Raw genomic sequence first — 18,948 nt, 5'->3', positions numbered from 1 at the left:
AAGGGATTGTTTGAGGGGCATAAACCTACCAGGGAGAAGAGAATGGGAGAAGACAAACAGCAACAGAAGTTTGGAAGATGAAGTGCAGGTAGATAAGCAGAGATGACCCAGCAGGATGGAGGAGGCTGAATTCTAAGTCAGCCCTGGGAAAGCCAAGGGACAACCCCAGTGACACCACAGGACCCCCCCCCCCCCGCCAAAGGCTTAGAATCGGAGGCACTGGCACCATTAAAAGTGAGGATGAAGGTGACACCCAAAAACAGAAGAATCCCTTGAAAATCTGGGATTTTTTTTTTTTTTAGAAAATCAGACTGTCAGACCCCCCTCCAGCATCCAGACATTAGACTCTAGGGACGCCCCTTGTGGGTAGGCAGGTGCATGGCCTGCACTGCATGCACGCTCACATGCTGGGTGCTTCCCCCAAAGGGAACCTAAAGGGCAGAGCTGGAGAACCCGTCCCTATCCTGCTTTCATCAGGGATGCAGACGTTGGAGTTTTCCTAGGAAAACAACTCAGCTCGATCATTCATCCCACGGTCGAAGCTCAGAGTCCACAGGCCCCAGTCACCCCCTCGGCCTTCAACCAGCTTTTGGGAGTCCTACTCTAAAACGTGAGCAGACAGCAAAGACAGGCAGATGCAGGGAGGAGCCCTCTGCCACGCAGAGAGAGGCCACAGTGAACAAACTGCTCAAACAGCTCTGAGGACACGGAGGCTCCTCAAAACGTGACAACCGAAAACCATCACTAGTATCTGGAGACATGAGAGAGAAAAGTGCATCAATGAGATAAAACCAGATTGCTCTGAGAACCATCAGAGAACCAAAATGCTTTTGGAAATAAGACCATGTTAGGAAAACCTCGAAAGACCGCAGTGCGGGAGGACGTGAATGGGAGGACAGAGGAAATGCTGGCGACCAAGAACGTACAAATACCAAGCTTGGTGGAAGGCCCATCACAGCATTCTCTTGACTTTTGCACATGTTTAAATAAGTCGTTTATTTCCCATAATTTAAAAGTGCTAAAAAATATGATAGCAAAACTGAAAACCTCAATAAAAGTGCCAAACCGTAAAAGTAAGTAAGAAAAATAGATAATCCAAGAGGTAATAAGAATTCCAGAAAAATGGTATACAAAGGCAGATTTATCAATCAGAATGTGATTGGAGAAACAGAACTGCTACAAGTGAAGTAGAATAAGGAGTTTATTTTAGGTTTTGGACCTCACATGACTGTGAGAGCTGGGGGAGCTGTGTGAAGCCCTGAATGGCAGTCAGACCAGAAGTTACCATGGCTCAGCCACCCAGGCAGGGTTAGAGGAACAGGTACAGACAAGAGCAAACATGGCTGAAACCCACGAGGGGACCCTATGAAGACAGCCCGACTCTCGGCACAAACTGGAACCCAAGTCTATCTCTCACCGCCTCCAAGTCAATGCTGTGGGAGCTCCTTCTCCACAGACCCACAATGCACTTGGATCAGGATTCCAAGAAGGTGCAGGAGAGGACCTGGCAGCTGCCAGGGGGCTGTGAGGCTGGGAGCTGCCCAGCCAAGGACAACGATTGCAAGCTGCCAGGGCACCCAGCACTGACCTTCTGGACACAAAAATAAGGTTCTTGTTTCCCTTCTGCCTTCTCAATCCTTCTCAGAATGTCTGTGGCCAATTCCAACCCAGAACGTATAGGGAAGGGAACTCAGGGGAGCTTCTCCCCTGCTGAATCAAGCTGGTTAGGTGCAAGGTCAGCACAGCCGCTCCCGTTGGCCGTGCACTACACTCCTTGAACCACACTTAACTTTCAGGGAAAGGTAGTAACAAAATCACGCTTTCATCCAGTATGGCTTGTAGTAATCACCTGTACAACCAATGATGGACCAACTTGTTCCCCAAAGGGGTTGTAACGCCCCCTTTACATCTTTCGAGATGTTTGTTCTCTTTCTGGCTGAGTCAGCCCTCTGATCCCCTAAAACTTAAACACTGAGACAGCAGGATAACTACCATTGACACATCTTATATCATGGAAGAGGAGAGGAAGAAAACATTATATCCGTAATTATTCCTGCCTTTGTTTCAGTGACCTTTGGAGCTGGCATTCGTGACTGCATTCTCTCGCCATCCATCGCTAACCCTCTGCTCTCAGCAAGTACCCTGCAGTTTATGGTTCCTTGCCTGGTGGGGTGACCCAAACCTTTATTCCGGAAGGGTCTGAGCCATTTGCATTCCTGCCTGTATTCTAGAATATTCTTCCCTGCCCTCATTGTTTAGAAGCAACCTAATTTCCCCTGGATAGTTGGGGCTAAGCATTCCAGCCAGTACAGTGACCCCCTTCTTTGCTGGTTCAAGCTCCCCCGACAAGAAGCGCTCAGAGTGCTAATGGGGTTGACTCCACTGCCAGCCCGGTGGACCAATCCTGTGTGGATATGTCCTGAGGCAGGAGCATCCTGCCAGGGAGCTAAGACCTCACATCAGCAGACCCTAACGTTGCAGGGACAGGAAGAACATGTGTCAGTAGCAGAGCCCAGGGAAAAATCGTGGGAGAAGTCATTCTAATTCCAGCCCATGAATCCTGGTTGTGGAAAAATGGAACCACACACTGGCCAGCGAGCGGAGCACTTGCACCCTGCCTCCTGGGGAGTAAGATTCCCACCCAGCAAGGTGCTTGTGTCTTCAAAAGGCATTTCACCCTTTCACCAAGCCAGCTCCTTCACAGTGCGGGGGGACCTGGCAATCCCAGCGTATTCAGGTCCCCAGGCTTCTATAGAAAGTCACCACAGACTAGGTGGCCTAAACAACATGAATTTATTCCCCCACTGTTCTGGGGGCCAGGAGTCTTCAGTCAAGTTGTTAGCAGGGCCGTGCTCCTATCCCAGGCTCTAGGGAGGACCCTTCCTGCCTCCTCCAGTGCCCTGTGGCTCCAGGTGCTCCTTAGCTTGTGCCTGGCCATGACAATCTCTGCCTCTGTTGCCACGTGGCTGTCTCCTCTGTGTCACTCTTATAAGGACACTCGTCATTGCATTTAGGGCCCACATGGTAATGCAGGATCGTCACATTCTGAGATCCTTAACTGCATCTGTACGGTTCTGTTTTCACATTCAAGGTTCCAGGGGTTAGGACATGAACATGTGTTTTCAGATGCCATCATTCAACCCACTTCACTCAGTAAATTCCATGGGTATAATCCATGGAGACTGTGTAAAATCAGTCTCTTGGACAGAAGCAATGCTGTAGAGAAGACCATTCTCTGGGTCCAGGGATGGTGACTTGGACCGAAATATCAAAGGTGGGGAAGGCAAATCATGTCCAGAGTGCTGTGGTCTGAATGTCCCTGAAATTCACATGTTGAGACATAATCATCATTGTGATCATAGGAAGAGGTGAGCTTTTAGGAGGTGAATAAGTCGTGGGGATGGAGCCCTCGTGGGTGGGATGAGGGCCTTATAGAAGGGCTCAGGGATGAGTTTGCTCTGCTGACTCTCCCACCACATGAGAGCACAACACTCATCCTCTTTGCCTTTTTGGCCTCTCCTGACAGATAAGGCTGCCACAAAAAGGCCCTCACCAGGCACCAGATGCCAGTGGCTTGGTGTTGGACTTCCCAGCCATCAGAGTTAGAAATACATTTCTGTTCCTTACCCAGTGTGTGGCATTTTGTTATAGCAGCACAAACAAACGAAGACACCCACTGGATTGGATTCTGGGTTTGGTTTCCAGAACTCTCAGCCTTGTGGCTACAGGAGTAAGGGTTTCTTTATTTTTAATCTTTACTTTAGAGACAGGACCTCACTCTGCCACCCAGGCTGGAGTGCAGTGGCATAATCATAGCTCACTGCAGCCTCCAACTCCTGGGCTCAAAGGATCCCTCTGCCTCAGGAGGACCTGGAGCTGGGACTACAGGTGAGTGCCACCACACCTGGCTAATTTCTTTATTTTTTGTAGAAATGAAGTCTCACTGTGTTGCTCAGGCTGGTCTGAAACTTCTGGCCTTGAGCAGCCCTTCTGCTGTGGCCACCCAAAGTGCTGGGGTCACAGGCGTGAGCCATCACTCCTGGCTATGTGGGTTTCTTTTAAGGACTCACAGACACTTTCTGGTCACTTACAAGGACCTTAAGCTGGAAATTTGGAATTCCGAGACCACCATTTTCTCTTCCCAATGTTTCCAGCACTCACAGAAGCAAGCAAGCAACCCCAGTATACCAATTATTTTTGCAAACAAAATCTGTGGCCATAACTGCTTTCTCACCCACACCCTTGCCTCCTACAGGCACTTGACTACAGGCATTTACAAATTTGCTTCGAAGAAACAGTTTGGCTATCACATGCCATGCACAACCAGTGTTCCATTCACCATTGTCAACAAAGTCGTTAGTACTTGAAAATCTAACCAGAGAAGACCAGTTCTCAAGAACATGGCACTCATCCAGGAGCCCGTCCCAAGGCTCTGCTCCTCCATGCCCCTTTCAGGACCAGTCTCAGGTGAGGCTGGAGAGGCAGAGCTGCTCTATGGGTGCAGAGCAGGGGTGAATGATGGGAGTAGACCTTGCACAACCGTGGGGGCTGGGGGCCACTGTGGTCCTGAATGCGGTGGTCAGGAGACAGCTGGCTGTGGACTCGGCAGGACAAATTGAGACCTGGTGCCCACAGGGCAAAGGGGAGCCTGTGCCTTGTCAGGCCACCTCCAACCTCAAGCCTGTGTATGGCTGGCAGGAGGGGCTGGGCCCTTTGGAGCTGCACACTCTGGTCCAGGACATGGGCATTGGAAGGTCTGGCAGGGGCTGGGGAAGCTGTGGTCCAGGTCATGCCCACCCCACACCCACACTGTGGAGCCTTCTTAGCTTCACAGTGCTAAGTGCCCCCATATTGGTCCTTTTTTTTTTTTTTTTGGTGCTGGTGGTGTGGGTGGTATATATTTAATTAGATAATACATGACCTTTCAAAGGAATAAATGCAGCCTGTATGTAAGCAAGGAAATAAACGAACCCACCATCCTATCTACAAACTAGAAAATTAGCTGGGTGCAATGGTGCGTGCCTATCATCCTGGCTATTCCCTTGAGCCCGGGAGTTCAAGACCAGCCTGGGCAGTGTAGAAAGACCCTGTCCCCATTAAAAAAAAAAAAAAAAAAAAAACCTAGAAAATTACCAGTGCTCTCTGGTGTGTCCCCCCAACCCCCAGAGATAGCTACTATCTTTAATTTTGTGCTAGTTGTTTTCTTGCTTTTTCTTTTTCTAAAAATTGTGGTAAAATAGACGTAACATGAAATTCACTGGTTTAGCCATTTGTAAGTGGACAGTTCCACGGCATTAAGCATACAATGTTATGCAGCCATCACCACCATCATCTCCAGAACCTTTCCATCTGCCCAAACTGAAGCTCTGTCCTCATTCAGCACTGACTCCCTACCCCCTGCCCCCTGGCCCCACCCCCTGCCCCCTGGCCCCAACCATTTCACTTTCCGTCTCTAGGAATTGGACTCCTCTACAGACCACCTACAAGTAGAATCCTGCAATATTTACCCTTTTGTGTCTAGCTTATTGCACAGCATAATGTTTCCAAAATGTATTGATTTCAGGGTGTAAAGACTATGGCCCCAGCTTCACTTCTGCTTTTAAGAGTTCATGCACAATGTCTCTGTGGCCTGTGCTGACCCAGAGCCATAAGGGGAAGGATTTGCCAAACAGCTGAAGCTTAGCTATGTTAATACATACAAATCCATCACCAAAGGAAGGAAACTATTAGAGCAGTAACTTTAAAAAATGTCCCAGAACTGAAGGACACTAGTGTCTTATCAGAAGGGGCCCACCACATACCAAGTAAAATGGATAAAATTATACCCTCAAGAAAATTGGCCAGATGCAGTGACTCATGCTTGTAATCCCAGCACTTTGGGAGTCTGAGGCAGGAGGATTGTTTGAGCCCAGGAGTCGGAGAGCAGCGTGACCAACATGGTCAAACTCCGTCTCTACTAAAATACAGCAAATTAGCCAGGCGAGGCATGGTGGCACATACCTGTAATCTCAGCTACTTGGGAGGCTGAGGCAGGAGAATTGCTTGAAACCGGGAGGCGGAGGTTGCAGTGAGCCGAGATCAGACTCCGTCTCCAAAAAAAAAAAAAGCCGGGCACGGTGGCACACACTTGTTGTCCCAGCTATTTGGTGTGGGATGATTGCTAATCATGCCACTGCACCCTGGCTTGGGTGAGAGAGTGAGACCCTGTCTCAAAATAAATAAGTAATGAAAATTACAAACAGAAAAATCATGATGAAATTTCAGGACAAAGAAAAGTTCATAAAAGCTTCCAGAGAAAGAGCAATTTTCATACAAGGCTAAGGATTTCATGTAAGGGACTTCATTCCATATAAAGGCTCAACTGCAAAGCTAGGCTCTAGAAAAACATGGAGCAGGGTCTTCAAAATCCTGAAGACAAGTATTTCCAACCTGGAATTTCATACCACTTAAGGTGAAGGTGTAGAGACGCTTTCAGAGGTGTGAGGTCTGGAAACCTTTTCCTGTCATGAGCCCTTCTCAAGAAACTGCTAGGGGAGAAAACAAGGGAGTAGACTGCCAAGAGGGAAAAGGTTTCAGGACCAGGAAGAAGGTCAGCAGGAGAGCAGCCACTGCATCACCATGCGGCGGTCGGGCCGGGGTCCCCAGGACCACCTCAGGCTTGACGGTTCACGAGAAGGACTCCCAGGACTCAGCACATGATCTAACTCCCGCCCACCCACTAGAGGCACTGAGCGCCCAGCACAGCCGGTCAAGGGAAAAGGTGTGTGAGGTGAGGTCAGAGGAAGGCAGGCACCGTCTCCAGCACCCTCTCCCACTGGACCCACTGGACCCACTGGACCCACTGGACCCACTGGACGTGCGACTTCTCTCAGCAAAGAGTGGAGACACGTGTGAAGTGTTGTCCACCAGGGCAGCTCCTTGGACCGCCCCCAGGGCTTCTGCTGGGGGCTCTCACACAGGCACCCTCTTCTTGGCGTACACCAAGATTCCAGAATTCCAGAAGGAATGCAGGTGTTCAGGAGAAACGCCTGGGGCATGGAGAGGCACTGTCAGGTTGCTGGGAGCCCTCCTGAAATCCGAGTCCCCAGAGGCCAGCCCAGGGTCAGCCTGGTAAGCAGACCCTATATAGGATGGCAGTCAGGCCTGCTTGTTAACTCTTTTGTGCACCATCCTGAAGGGAGAAGTCAAAAAGAGCGGCTGATCAAGAGTTAGCCCAACAGACCTCGGGTGCCGAGGGGAGCAGCCGCAGCCGTCCCTGCATCCAGATGAGAGAGAGCCAGGGGTAAATTGCCGGGTAGGCGGACTATTTGGCCTCTTCTACTTCAACAGTGAGAGGCAGCCATCTCCTCCACCAAATCACAGCAATGGAAGAACCCAGCAACACCAAAGATGGCTCCTCTGCTGTAGGCTGGAGCTTGGCCCTTTCACTATCAACGTTTCCCTTTTGCTTTCATCTGGAAGATCTGGAAGGCACATACGTTTTTAGTATTTTTTTTCCTTTCCAATTTTTATTTTAGGTTCAGGGGGTACATGAGCAGGTTTGTTATGTGGGTAAATTGTGTGTTGCAGGGGCTTGGTGTACGGACTATTTCATCACCCAGGTAAGCAGCACAGTATGGGATTCTCATCTTCGTCCCACCCCCACCCTCAGGTAGGCCCCGGGGTCTACTGTCCCCTCCATGTGTCCATGTGTACTCGATGTTTGCCTTCCAGTTATAAGTGAGAACATGCGGTGTTTCGTTTTCTCTTCTTGCATTAGTTCACTTAGAATAATGACCTCCAGCTTCACCCACGTGTCTACAAAAGACATGGCTTCATTCTTTATTATGGCTGTGTAGTATTCCATGGTGTGTATGGACCACATTTTCCTTATCCAGTTTACCACTGATGGGCATTTAGGTTCCTTTCAGGTGTTTGCTATTGCCACTATGCTTTAATATTGACTCTCTCTTTATATATTTATGTAATGTGTATATAAATATAGTAAAATCTCATTTTATAACTCTCTTAATGGAAATGCAATTTTTACAAAATAAATTCTTATTTCCATTTTTCCAAAATAAAATATTTTACATATCTCAAAATAAAATTATAATATGGTAGTACTTGGCATTACACCTTCTCTTTGGAGTTTTCAAGAGATTTTCCGCATTACTATTAAAAACATCATGATATCTTCTGGGCTTCCACTAAGAATTTGGAAGTAATTACCTTCATCTACCTGAAGTGGGAGAGACATAAATGAAACTGTAACAACAGAACATACTTCCTTTAGGAGCTATATGAAGAGATTTTCCATTTCTGTCATTGTTGAGACTGTGGTTGTGCCAAGAAAGAAATTCTTAAGCATTAAGTTTAAGGAGGTGAGACCTTGTCCGCCACACAGTGGGCAATACAGAAGAGCCTCATCGATCCCTACCCCAACCAACCATAGCCAGACCCCAAAGAGTGAGATTTTAGTCCAGTTTATTTATTCTTTACCAACCTTTGAAACTCCCATGACAAGCTATTAATTACATTTTTTTCTCTTTTGTGACAGTAATTTAAACATCTATGGTTCATTACAAAGCAGTAATTGAGGGAATGTTTAAAGGAAGCTATGAGCCACTAAATACATTGATCTAAATGCATTTCACCTGATGCCAAACAACAGCAAGCCCCTTTCAAGTTCCCAGGCTTTGTGGGGTATGACTAAAGCTCCTCGTGCAATCCACATGCCATGTGTGCATGCACACATACGTATTTGCAGCTGACTTAAGTTTTTCTTTCTGGAAATCAGAAGCTAGAATATATTACTAGAAAAAAATATTTTGGTTTTTAATTATTAACTTGCTATAATTAATATGAAAGCATTGTGTGGCAAATTGAATAAAAATCTCAGTATTGTGGCTGCATTTTTCTCCTTTTATTACTAATCAAGGCATCATCAAACTTGAAGGGGCACTTAATCGTCCTCTTTTGAAGACACATCTATTCAGTGGGTGAAATATGATGTTGGACATCCTGTATTTTGGTCTACGCAGGAATGTTCTGAATTCAGATATATGGTAGACAGGAGTAGGAGTAAAGTTGATTTTTGTTCACTAACTCCACATCTTCCATCCCCTGACTACTGCGAGAGAGAATGCATTTCTCTCCAGGGAGAATCCCGTGAGAGCAAAGTGAGGAAAGCATCAGTAGGAAATAATGAATGCTGAAATTGGCCTTTTACAAATGTATTTAAAGACAGCTCTTACGAGGTTCCTCTTTCATGGTAGTGTTTGATTTTTAAGTGTGCATTACAAGAGCAGTCTCTCAACTTTTTTGTACACTGACCCCTAAAATAATTTTGGGAAAGTATGTATCCCTTCACACATTGTATGTGGACAACTAAACATTTTTGTTATAGGTATAAATAGTTATCAATCATGTATTTTTGGCATATCATAAAGTATTGACATTTAAAAATAAAACATTGTTTTTTCAAATGTGTTAAATGACATTGAAATTCCACAATAATGTGATACTTGCTGTTATCCATAAAAAATACTTAAAAAGCTCCTCTTTAACAAGTGAAAACTTATATCTTTTTGCTAAAATATAATTTTCTTTTCTTTTTTTATTTTTTGAGACAGAATCTCCCTCTGTCACCCAGGCTGGAGTGCAGAGGTGTGATCTTGCCTCAGTGTAACCTCAACCTCCTGGGCCCAGGTGATCCTCCCACCTCAGCCCCCTGAGTAGCTGGGACCACAGGCCTGTGCCACCACGCCTAGCTAATTTTCTGTATGTTTGTAGAGACAGGGTTTCACTATGCTGCCCAGGCTGGTCTCAGATTCCTGAGCTCAAGCAACCTGCCTGTCTCGGTCTCCCAAAGTGCTGGGATTACAGGCATGAACCACTGTGCCTGGCCTAAAGTATAATTTTCAAAGAGGTAAAATTACGATGCTCATGCAAGCTTTTATTCAACTTATTAATCAATGAAGGACGATATAATGAGTAAGATGTAGAACTGGTTCAAGAGTATTTTAGGACCTAGAGATATTGAGGCAATTTTCTAAAGGAATATTAAGATAAGATTGTTTAGTTAGATACAACACTGGTTGATCTCCTAAAGGACAGTAAGCTATATCCTTTGAGGTATATTTTCCTATTTGTTTTAAAATGTAGGTTTTATTATTGTTTAGATATAGTGAGGCCAACAGATCAGGAGATGACGGCCACAGAAAACACAGTTTGTTAGAGCTCCCACAGGAAGGGGCCACACCACGCCATGCCACACAGGGTTGGGGCACAGAGGGAAAGAGGCAAGACAAGAGCCTTCGTTGTGGCTTCCAAGGGAAGGCCGGGCGAGGCGGGGAGAACAGGCTGGGCAGGTTTGGCCTTGGCTGATGTGATCAGCAGGCCCTGGCATGAAGGACTGTCCTCCCTGTCTCTGGCCTGGCTCCATGGTAAGCAGGGCAAGGGCACAGTGGCCTGGAATGCAAGAGCTTATCCAACCAATCGAGGTGGCTGGCGAGATTGGCGGCTTGCATGCGAAAGTTGTGCTTGCAGGTGAGTCATCTGCTATCTCTAAGAATGGATGAGCCATAGGCAGGACAGGCTCTCCCCTTTTAGCCAGAGCATCAAGAATATAGAAAATAAAATGTAGTTAATACGCATCAAAGCAGAAACTGTTTGTACCTCTATTGGCAAACATCTTCAAGTCAACATGCAATTTTGCTAAGTCAAAGCTTTCACCAACTAGTAAAGAGTGAATTGAACAAAGTACGTTCCCCTCATCTTTGGATGGGACTGTCCCTTTGTATAACATTAAATGACATTCGTTTCTCCTTTTTGCCTTACTTTCAAATTCTAGCCATCAGTATCATCTTCCTAAAACTCAAGTGGCAACTTGAGGTTAGAGGTTAAGGGTATGGCCTTTGGCACCTGGGTTGAAGCCTGGCTCTAAGCCTGGCTCTGCAGCTGTGAGCACTGTGACCTCGGGCAGATTGCCTAACCCCTCTGTGCTCCAGGCTCCTCATCTGGGGAAAGGTGAAGGATACTCACAGAGCTTACCTCCTGGGGAGGCGACTATAGTCAATGGTTGCATGGCGTATATTTTTCTATGCTTTTTGTTTCAACTCTTCTGGGGCTTTCTATTTAATGTGCGATCTCTGAGACCTCAAGCATACAGTTGTTTTTTTTTTTTCTTTCCTCTTTTTGTTTTTGTTTCAATTAGAAACAGAGTTTTGCCATGTTGCCCATGCTGGTCTCAAACTCCCAGCCTCTAGACATCTGCCTGCCTCAGCCTCCCAAAGTGCTGGGATTACAGGCGTAAGCCACCGCACCCGAGTTGGGTTTTATTTTTAATGCAATCTGACAATCTGACTTTTTATTGAGGTATTTAGTCAGTTTACATTTAATATACATAAACTGACCTTCAGGTTTGTCTCTACCATCTTCTTTGTTTCCTGCTTATTCCATCTGTTCTTTTTTCTTTAAACTTCTTTCATGGCTTCCTTGAAGTAATAAAGTATTTTTATTATTCCTCTTCCTCCCTCCATTAACTTGTTAGCTAAACATTCTGTTGTTATTCTTTTCATGATTGCACTAGGGTGGCATTGACCGATGAAGCTTTCTGCTGTGAGAGAGCCATTCTGTGCCTGTCTTTCCCTCTTACGCCACTCTTTCCTATAGAACAGCGATGTGCAAACGTTCTCTCTAAAGGACCAGATGGTAAATATTTTAGGCTTTACAGGTTATATGGTCTCTGTAGCATCTTCTTAACTCTACTGTCATAGCTTGAGAGCAGCCATAGGTCATAAGTCAACAGATTAGTGTGGTTGTGTTTCAAAAGCACTTAATTTACAAAGCAGGTGGCAGGTGGCTTTTGCCCGCCTGCTGGCCCGCATCTACTCCATAGCCTCATGCTGTTTGAGGCAGCCTTGCTCCCGGGGCTCCAACTCAGGATGGACTCTATTCAGGGTCAACAATTTTCCTCATCTAATCTCTTTGGTCTAGGGGTGAAACTACTTTTCCACTATTGCTTCTCCCAGTTAATTCATCAAAAATATTTGGCTCTCTTATTTCCATCCATACCTCTGCAAACAGCTCCTTAAACTCTCTTCAGTTGAATGCTTTAAGTATGTCATCTTTTTCCTGTCAAGATACCCACTGGGGGACGGGCACAGTGGCTCACGCCTGTAATCCCAAGACTATGGGAGGCAGAGGCAGGTGGATCACTTGAGGTCAGGAGTTCGAGACCAGCCTGGCCATCATGGTGAAATCCTGTCTCTACTAAAAATACAAAAATTGGCCGGGCATGGTGGCAGGCACCTGTAATCCCAGCTACTTGGGAGGCTGAGGCAGGAGAATCGCTTGAACCCGGGAGGCAGAGGTTGAAGTGAGCCAAGATTGCGCCACCGCATTCCAGCCTGGATGACAGAGTGAGACTCTGTCTCAAAAAAAAAAGATACCCACTGGTATAACTTCATACTTACGGACTTATGGCAAGTATTTCATTGTGTCCTAAGTAAAAACAAGCTGTTTCCCTATGTGTCTCCCTCTCCTACTAAACTTCCTAGAGGGCAGACACTATGCCTTAGTCATACTGATATTCTCCATAAACCCTATCGTTAACTTTTGCATGCAATTGAAACTGAATAAGCAATTCAGAAATGGAGCCAAGAGAGGTTAGAATTAGGAAAAAAGAAATGAGTATTATTTACCTAAGTGGGTAGGTGATGAAAGAGGAGTTTTCAAGAGAGATGGAGTAGGTAAAGGAAGAGAGCTAGTTGATTTAGTCTGAACATTAAGGGAGGAAAAAATTTACAAGGAGCTGGTGTGAAAACTGCCTGTTGTTGAGTGTTATGGTTTGGCTGTGTTCCCAACCAAATCTCATCTTGACTTGTAGCTCCCATAATTCCCATGTGTTGTGAGAGGGACCCTTTGGGAGATAATTGAATCAAGGAGGCTGTTTCTCCCATACTGTCCTCGTGGTAGTGAATAAGTCTCATGAGATCTCATGGTTTTATAAGGAGAAACCCATTTTGCTTGGTTCTCATTCTCTCTCGCCTTCTGCCATGATTGCGAGATCTCCCCAGCCATGTGGAACTGTGAGTCCATTAAATTGAGTGAGGGTGAGGAGACGGTGTTATCAGTATGAGTTATTAACTGTGGGTGAGGAGAAGATATGAACAGTGTCAGTGATTAGTGAGGGTGAGGATATGCTGTTATCACTGTTAGTTGTTGAGTGACGGTGAGGAGATGGTGTTGTCACTGTCAGTTACTGAGTGTTAGGAGATGGTGTTGTCACTGTCAGTTACTGAGTGTTAGGAGATGGTGTTGTCACTGTCAGTAGTTGAGTGAGGGTGAGGAGATGCTGTTGTCATAGTCAGGTGTTGAGTAAGGGTGAGGAGATGGTCTCACTGTCAGGTGTTGAGTGAGGATGTAGATGATATTGTCACTGTCCGTTGTTGAGTGAGGCTGAGGAGATGGTGTTGTCACTGTCACTTCTTGAGTGAGGGTGAGGAGATGCTGTTGTCACTGTCAGGTGTTGAGTGAGGGTGAGGAGATGCTGTTGTTACTGTCAGGTGTTGAGTGAGGGTGAGGAGATGGTGTTGCCACTGTCAGTAGTTGAGTGAGGGTCAGGAGATGGTGTTGCCACTGTCAGTTCTTGAGTGAGGCTGAGGAGATGCTGTTGTCACTGTCAGGTGTTGAGTGAGGGTGTAGATGATATTGTCACTGTCAGCTGTTGAGTGAGGGTGAGATGCTGTTGTCACTGTCAGGTGTTGAGTGAGGGTAAGGAGATGGTGTCACTGTCAGGTGTTGAGTGAGGGTGAGGAGATGGTTTTGTCACTGTCAGTAGTTGAGTGAGGGTCAGGAGATGGTGTTGCCACTGTCAGTTCTTGAGTGAGGCTGAGGAGATGCTGTTGTCACTGTCAGGTGTTGAGTGAGGGTGTAGATGATGTTGTCACTGTCAGCTGTTGAGTGAGGGTGAGGAGATGCTGTTGTCACTGTCAGGTGTTGAGTGAGGGTAAGGAGATGCTGTTGTCACTGTCAGTAGTTGAGTGAGGGTCAGGAGAAGGTGTTGTCATTGTCGGTTGTTGAATGAGGGTGAGGAGATGCTGTTGTCACTGTCAGTTGCTGAGTGAGTGTTAGGAGATGGTGTTGCCACTGTCAGTTGTTGACTGAGGATGAGGAGATGCTGTTGTCACTGTCAGGTGTTGACTGAGGGTGAGGAGATGCTGTTGTCACTGTCAGGTGTTGACTGAGGGTGAGGAGATGGTGTTGTCACTGTCAGTAGTTGACTGAGGGTGAGGAGATGCTGTTGTCACTGTCAGGTGTTGAGTGAGGGTGAGGAGATGCTGTTGTCACTGTCAGGTGTTGACTGAGGGTGAGGAGATGGTGTTGTCACTGTCAGTAGTTGACTGAGGGTGAGGAGATGCTGTTGTCACTGTCAGGTGTTGAGTGAGGGTGAGGAGATGCTGTTGTCACTGTCAGGTGTTGAGTGACGGTAAGGAGATGGTGTTGTCACTGTCAGTAGTTGAGTGAGGGTGAGGAGACGGTGTTATCACTGTCAGGTGTTGAGTGAGGGTGAAGAGATGGTGTTACAGTGCCAGTGCTGTGAAAATGAGATGGTGTTATCAGTATCAGTTGTTGAATGTGGGTGATGGTGTGAACAGTGTCAGCGGCTGAGAGTGAGGTAGAGAAATAATGGTTGAAGTCCCTTGTCAATTAGGAGGCCACTGGTGTCTTTTGAAAGTACTTAGTGTCTGTAGAGTGGCATGTATTCAAGCTACATGAAAAGCAGCTGAGAAGCAAACTGGCAATCAGAGTGGCAGCAACAAATTAAGAATATTCATATTCATAAAGGCCATTTTTTATAATGAAAAAGTAATACATGCAGATGGGGGAGGATCACCTGAACCTTGAGAGGTGGAAGCTGTAGTGAGCCGGGATCAAAACATTACACTCCAGCCTGGGTGACAGACCCCATCTCCAAAAAACAGAAAAGCATTTATAAGTTCATGTTGAACAGTGTTTCAAACACATAGACAAAATTTATATGTCATGAAAATGGAATATCAGAAAAACATTGGTTCAAAAAACACAAAGCGAATAAACCAGAAATACGCGAAGTGAGCGGTGCAGCAGCTTGCCGGCTTCCAGGTGCAGCGGGTGATGGAGGCGGAAGGGAGCTGTCCTCGGGACAGGAAATGAAACAAACCCAACCAAAGCTGTGTATTCGTTTATTCAATATCGTTTTGCTTTCTTGTGTAGACTGCGAGTGTAAACCTCGTTTCTGACAGTCGCCTATAGGACTTTTCAGCAGGCTGTGGGCCTAAAGGTGGGCGATGTGGACTCAAGCTAAAGACCAAGAACCAGAGAAAGGAGGAAAACGGCAGTGAAGAAGCAGGACAAGAACATCGCAGAAATTCAGCCCGGCGCGGTGGGCGCGCCTGGGGTCGCGGCGCTTTGGGGGCCCGGGCCACGGAGCACGACCCTGCCTGTGAACGCACAGACACCAGCGGTTCCAAGGGCGCGGGCAGGAAGCGGGCACCGAAGGCAGGCTGGAGAAGCGCGGGGCGGCAGCAAGAAGCCGCGCGGCGAGGAGGGCGCGTGGAGCCCCACACAACCATGGGACGCGCGTACTACTGACTGCAGCGCAGGCTCTGGACCGCTGAGGCCGCGCGCGCCCACGCGTGTCCCCGGCAGAGCTTCCAGGAGACGGTTGCGAGGCCCTTCCACCAGCGGACCAGAGCGCGCCGGGTCCAACCCCGACCCACGTGCAGGGCCTCGCGCGCTACCGGAAGGCCAGCCCGTGGCGCACGCGCGCACCGCCCCGCCGACGGGTGACGCCATCGGGCCCGTCACGCGGCGAGGGCGGGGGCGGGGCCTCGGAACGCGACGACCCCCCCATCCCAGCCTTAGCCGCTCGTGACGTCATCGCCCGGACTCAACTGCCTCCCGCGCCGCGCTTTTGCCACCCGGGGCTCGTCATCGTGCGCCGACGCCCCAAAGAGGGCGGGGCCTAGGGACGCCACGCCTTCCGCGCCGCGGCACCGCCGCTCGTGACGTCATCGGACCTCGACGCTTGGCGGAGGCGGGGAAGGCCCGCGGGCGGTGCCTCAGGCAGGGTTGGCGCTGAGGGGAGAGGGCGGGGAAAAGGCGGTGAATTGAGGGGAAAGCTGGAGGGGCGGGAAAGGGGCGGTCGGAACATGGCGGACCAGATCCCGCTTTACCCGGTGCGTAGCGCCGCGGCGGCCGCAGCCAACCGCAAACGCGCGGCCTACTACAGCGCCGCGGGGCCCAGGCCGGGAGCCGACCGGCACAGCAGGTAACCGAGGCGGGACTGGCGCCCGTCCCCCGCCGACGCTCCCCGGGGGCCCCAGCCCACCGCAGGAACCCGGAGCCGGGCGGATCTGGGGTCGCTACCGGCGCGCCCCATCTGTGCGCCGGGAGCCGGGAGTCCTCGGCGTTCTGGGCGCGCCGCAGCTGGGGCGTCCGCCGGTGGTGAGGGCCGCGGGCAACTGCCGGGGCGAGCGGCTGCATCCCCCGGGACGCCTGGGCCGAGCGCAGGAGCCAGAACGGGAGCAGAGAACCGCGGTCCAGTGTTGAGGGGTGGCTGCTCTCCTAAAGTAAACGGGAAGTAAACGGGGATCAAAAGTCCTAACTTCTCGGATAATTCAAAGTCTCCGAAACTTGTTTGTGTAGCCCTGTGAATTGTGAAGGTGACGGATGCAACTTTTAATTGCGTTGTTAAAAACACATTCTTTACTGAAATGACTTCGACATTTCGGTATCTTTGCTAGGCACGCTTTTTATTTAAACATACGTATACAAAGTGCTTTTTGTCGACAAGTAATTTTGCTTTTAGGAAAGGGAAATGGAGTATTGAGAACGGTTAACTTGTTTAGTGGGGTCACAGGTTAGCAGTAGAATTAGTGTACTAGACGTTTCATACCCGAGATTGGATTTAGCTCGTATTTAACTTATTTCTCATTCAAAGAAAAGAAAGTTTTAAAAAGTAAGTATTGCTTCTTATAGTTTTTGAAGTTTTATTCCAGAGGAATTGTCGAAAACATAATTTCACTCAATATGTAGTTGCTTCAGAATTTGAGTTTTTGAATAATTTTTGTTTTCGGCCACTTGAGAGACTATAACATATAGCTCACAGTACATGTTGGAATGTTATAACGCTGATTTGAGTGTTGATTTACCTACTAGGTGTTTGCTCTTGGGTAACTTATTTAAACTCAAAGCCATGGTTTCCTCATCTGTAAAATGCTGGATAATATTTTTTCTTACTGGATTATTGGAGATTACAGTAGGACATGTGTAAGGTGCCCCTTCTTCAGTGCTTGGAAAGTGGGTTCTCTAGAACTACCATTTCTGCTTTCCTCCTTGGGGTTACCTATAACAGTAATTGTGTTAGTAAATCTGTTTAATTTTAGGAGTTCATTATTTGGAAATGTGCCACCTGTTTCAAAATAGGTTTCCATCACAGATTGAATCCGTTTTTGCTTCATGTACTTTGAAGCACTGTCATGTGGTGCACACACATTCAAGATTTTTTGTCTTCTCGGTGGATTGTTCCTTTCATTGTTAATGTTCCTCTGTCTCTGGTAATTTTCTTTGCTCTAAAATCTTCTTTATTAGATATTGATGTCGCCATTTATGCTTTTTTTTGGATTAATGTTTGCATGGTATTAGCTTTCAACTTACCTGTGTTGAATTTGAAGTGAGTTTCTTGTTGGATCTTATGATCATATTTTTTATTGACTATGCCATTCTCTTTTGATTGGCATATTTACACCATTTACATTTACGATAATTATTGATATGTTAGAATATAAGTGTGCCATTTATTATCTGTGTTCTGTTTCTTCGATTCTCATTCTGATTCCTGTTTCTGTTTTTTTTTTTTTTTTTTTTTTTGGCCACTTTTTGGGTTACTTGGACACTTTTTTGGTATCCGTATAGTGTGTTTGAGATTAGGTGTTTGTATAGTTTTCACAGTGGTTGCTCTCAGTATTACAATATACAAATGTGACTTATCACCATGGTGTATTGCTGTATTTCACCACTTCCAGTCAAGTGTGGAAACCCTTCTTTCACTTAGGTCCTCACTTTAAATATCATGTCCTGGGTATCAGATGGTATTACAGTTTTTGTGTCAGTCATCAAATATGGTTTATAAAACTCATGATGATAAGGATAGTGTATTGCACATACCACGTACCCATATTTCCCCTTTTTCTATTGTTCTTCCTTTTTTTTGAGACAGAGTCTCGCTCTGTTGTCCAGGTTGAAGTTAGTGATGCGATCATAGCTCATTACAGCCTTGACCTGTTGGGCCCAGGCAATTCATCCATGTAGCTGGGACTATAGGCACATACCACCATGCCTGGCTAATTAAAAAAATTTTTTTTTTGAAGAGACAGCATCTTACTATATTGCTCAACTGGTCTCAAGTGATCCTCCTGTGTCCTCCTCCCAGAGTGTTAGGATTAAGGCATGAGCCATGGCTGCTAGCCTGCCATTCTTTTCTTAGCACTTGAAAAATCTTGTGCCACTTCCTTCTTGCGTCCATGGTTTCTGATTAGGATGCTGCTGTCACTCAGATTGATGTTCCCCTATAGATAAGGTGTCATTTCTCTCTGGCTGCTTTCAAGTTTTTACTTTGTTTTTAGTTTTCAGAAGTTTAATTATGATGTGTCTTGTCATGGATTTCTTTGGATTTCATGTGTGGTGTGTTTTTTTTTTTTTTTTTTTTTTTTTTGGTCTTCGAATAAATTTAGGGAGTTTTTAGCCATTATTTCTGGAACTACTCTTTGTTGTTGTTGAAATAATGGAGACTTGCTCCCACTCTCTTCTCTCCATTTGGATTTCCAGTGTTAAGAAGGTTGGATCTTATGTTGGTGTTTCATAATTCCCTTAGGCTTTTTCCCTGTTTCTTTTCTCTGTGTTGTTCAGATTGTGTAAACT

At 46.8% G+C, this 18,948-nt stretch overlaps 1 protein-coding gene across 5 annotated transcripts in view; it reads left to right on the top strand.

Moving 5' to 3' along the window:
- Positions 1 to 18,948, top strand: part of ATP9B (ATPase phospholipid transporting 9B (putative)) — a 319,070-nt gene that overhangs the window by 4,874 nt on the left and 295,248 nt on the right. For 2 of the 5 annotated variants that reach the window (XM_055295708.2, XM_055295691.2), the window contains exon 1: positions 16,045 to 16,297. The exons of 1 other annotated variant lie outside the window; for it this stretch is intronic. In XM_055295708.2, coding sequence (XP_055151683.2) covers positions 16,179 to 16,297 — 119 coding nt within the window. In that variant the 5' untranslated portion in view covers positions 16,045 to 16,178. Of the gene's footprint in view, positions 1 to 16,044; positions 16,298 to 18,948 lie in introns of those variants that run through there. 2 more of the 5 variants (XM_063638222.1, XM_063637764.1) reach the window with 2 other exon arrangements.

The sequence above is a fragment of the Symphalangus syndactylus genome, chromosome 1 (assembly GCF_028878055.3).
Source record: "Symphalangus syndactylus isolate Jambi chromosome 1, NHGRI_mSymSyn1-v2.1_pri, whole genome shotgun sequence".
Classification (NCBI taxonomy): Eukaryota; Metazoa; Chordata; class Mammalia; order Primates; family Hylobatidae; genus Symphalangus; species Symphalangus syndactylus.
The sequence above is the reverse complement of the archived record's forward strand: the minus strand, read 5'-3'. Positions and strand labels throughout refer to the sequence as shown.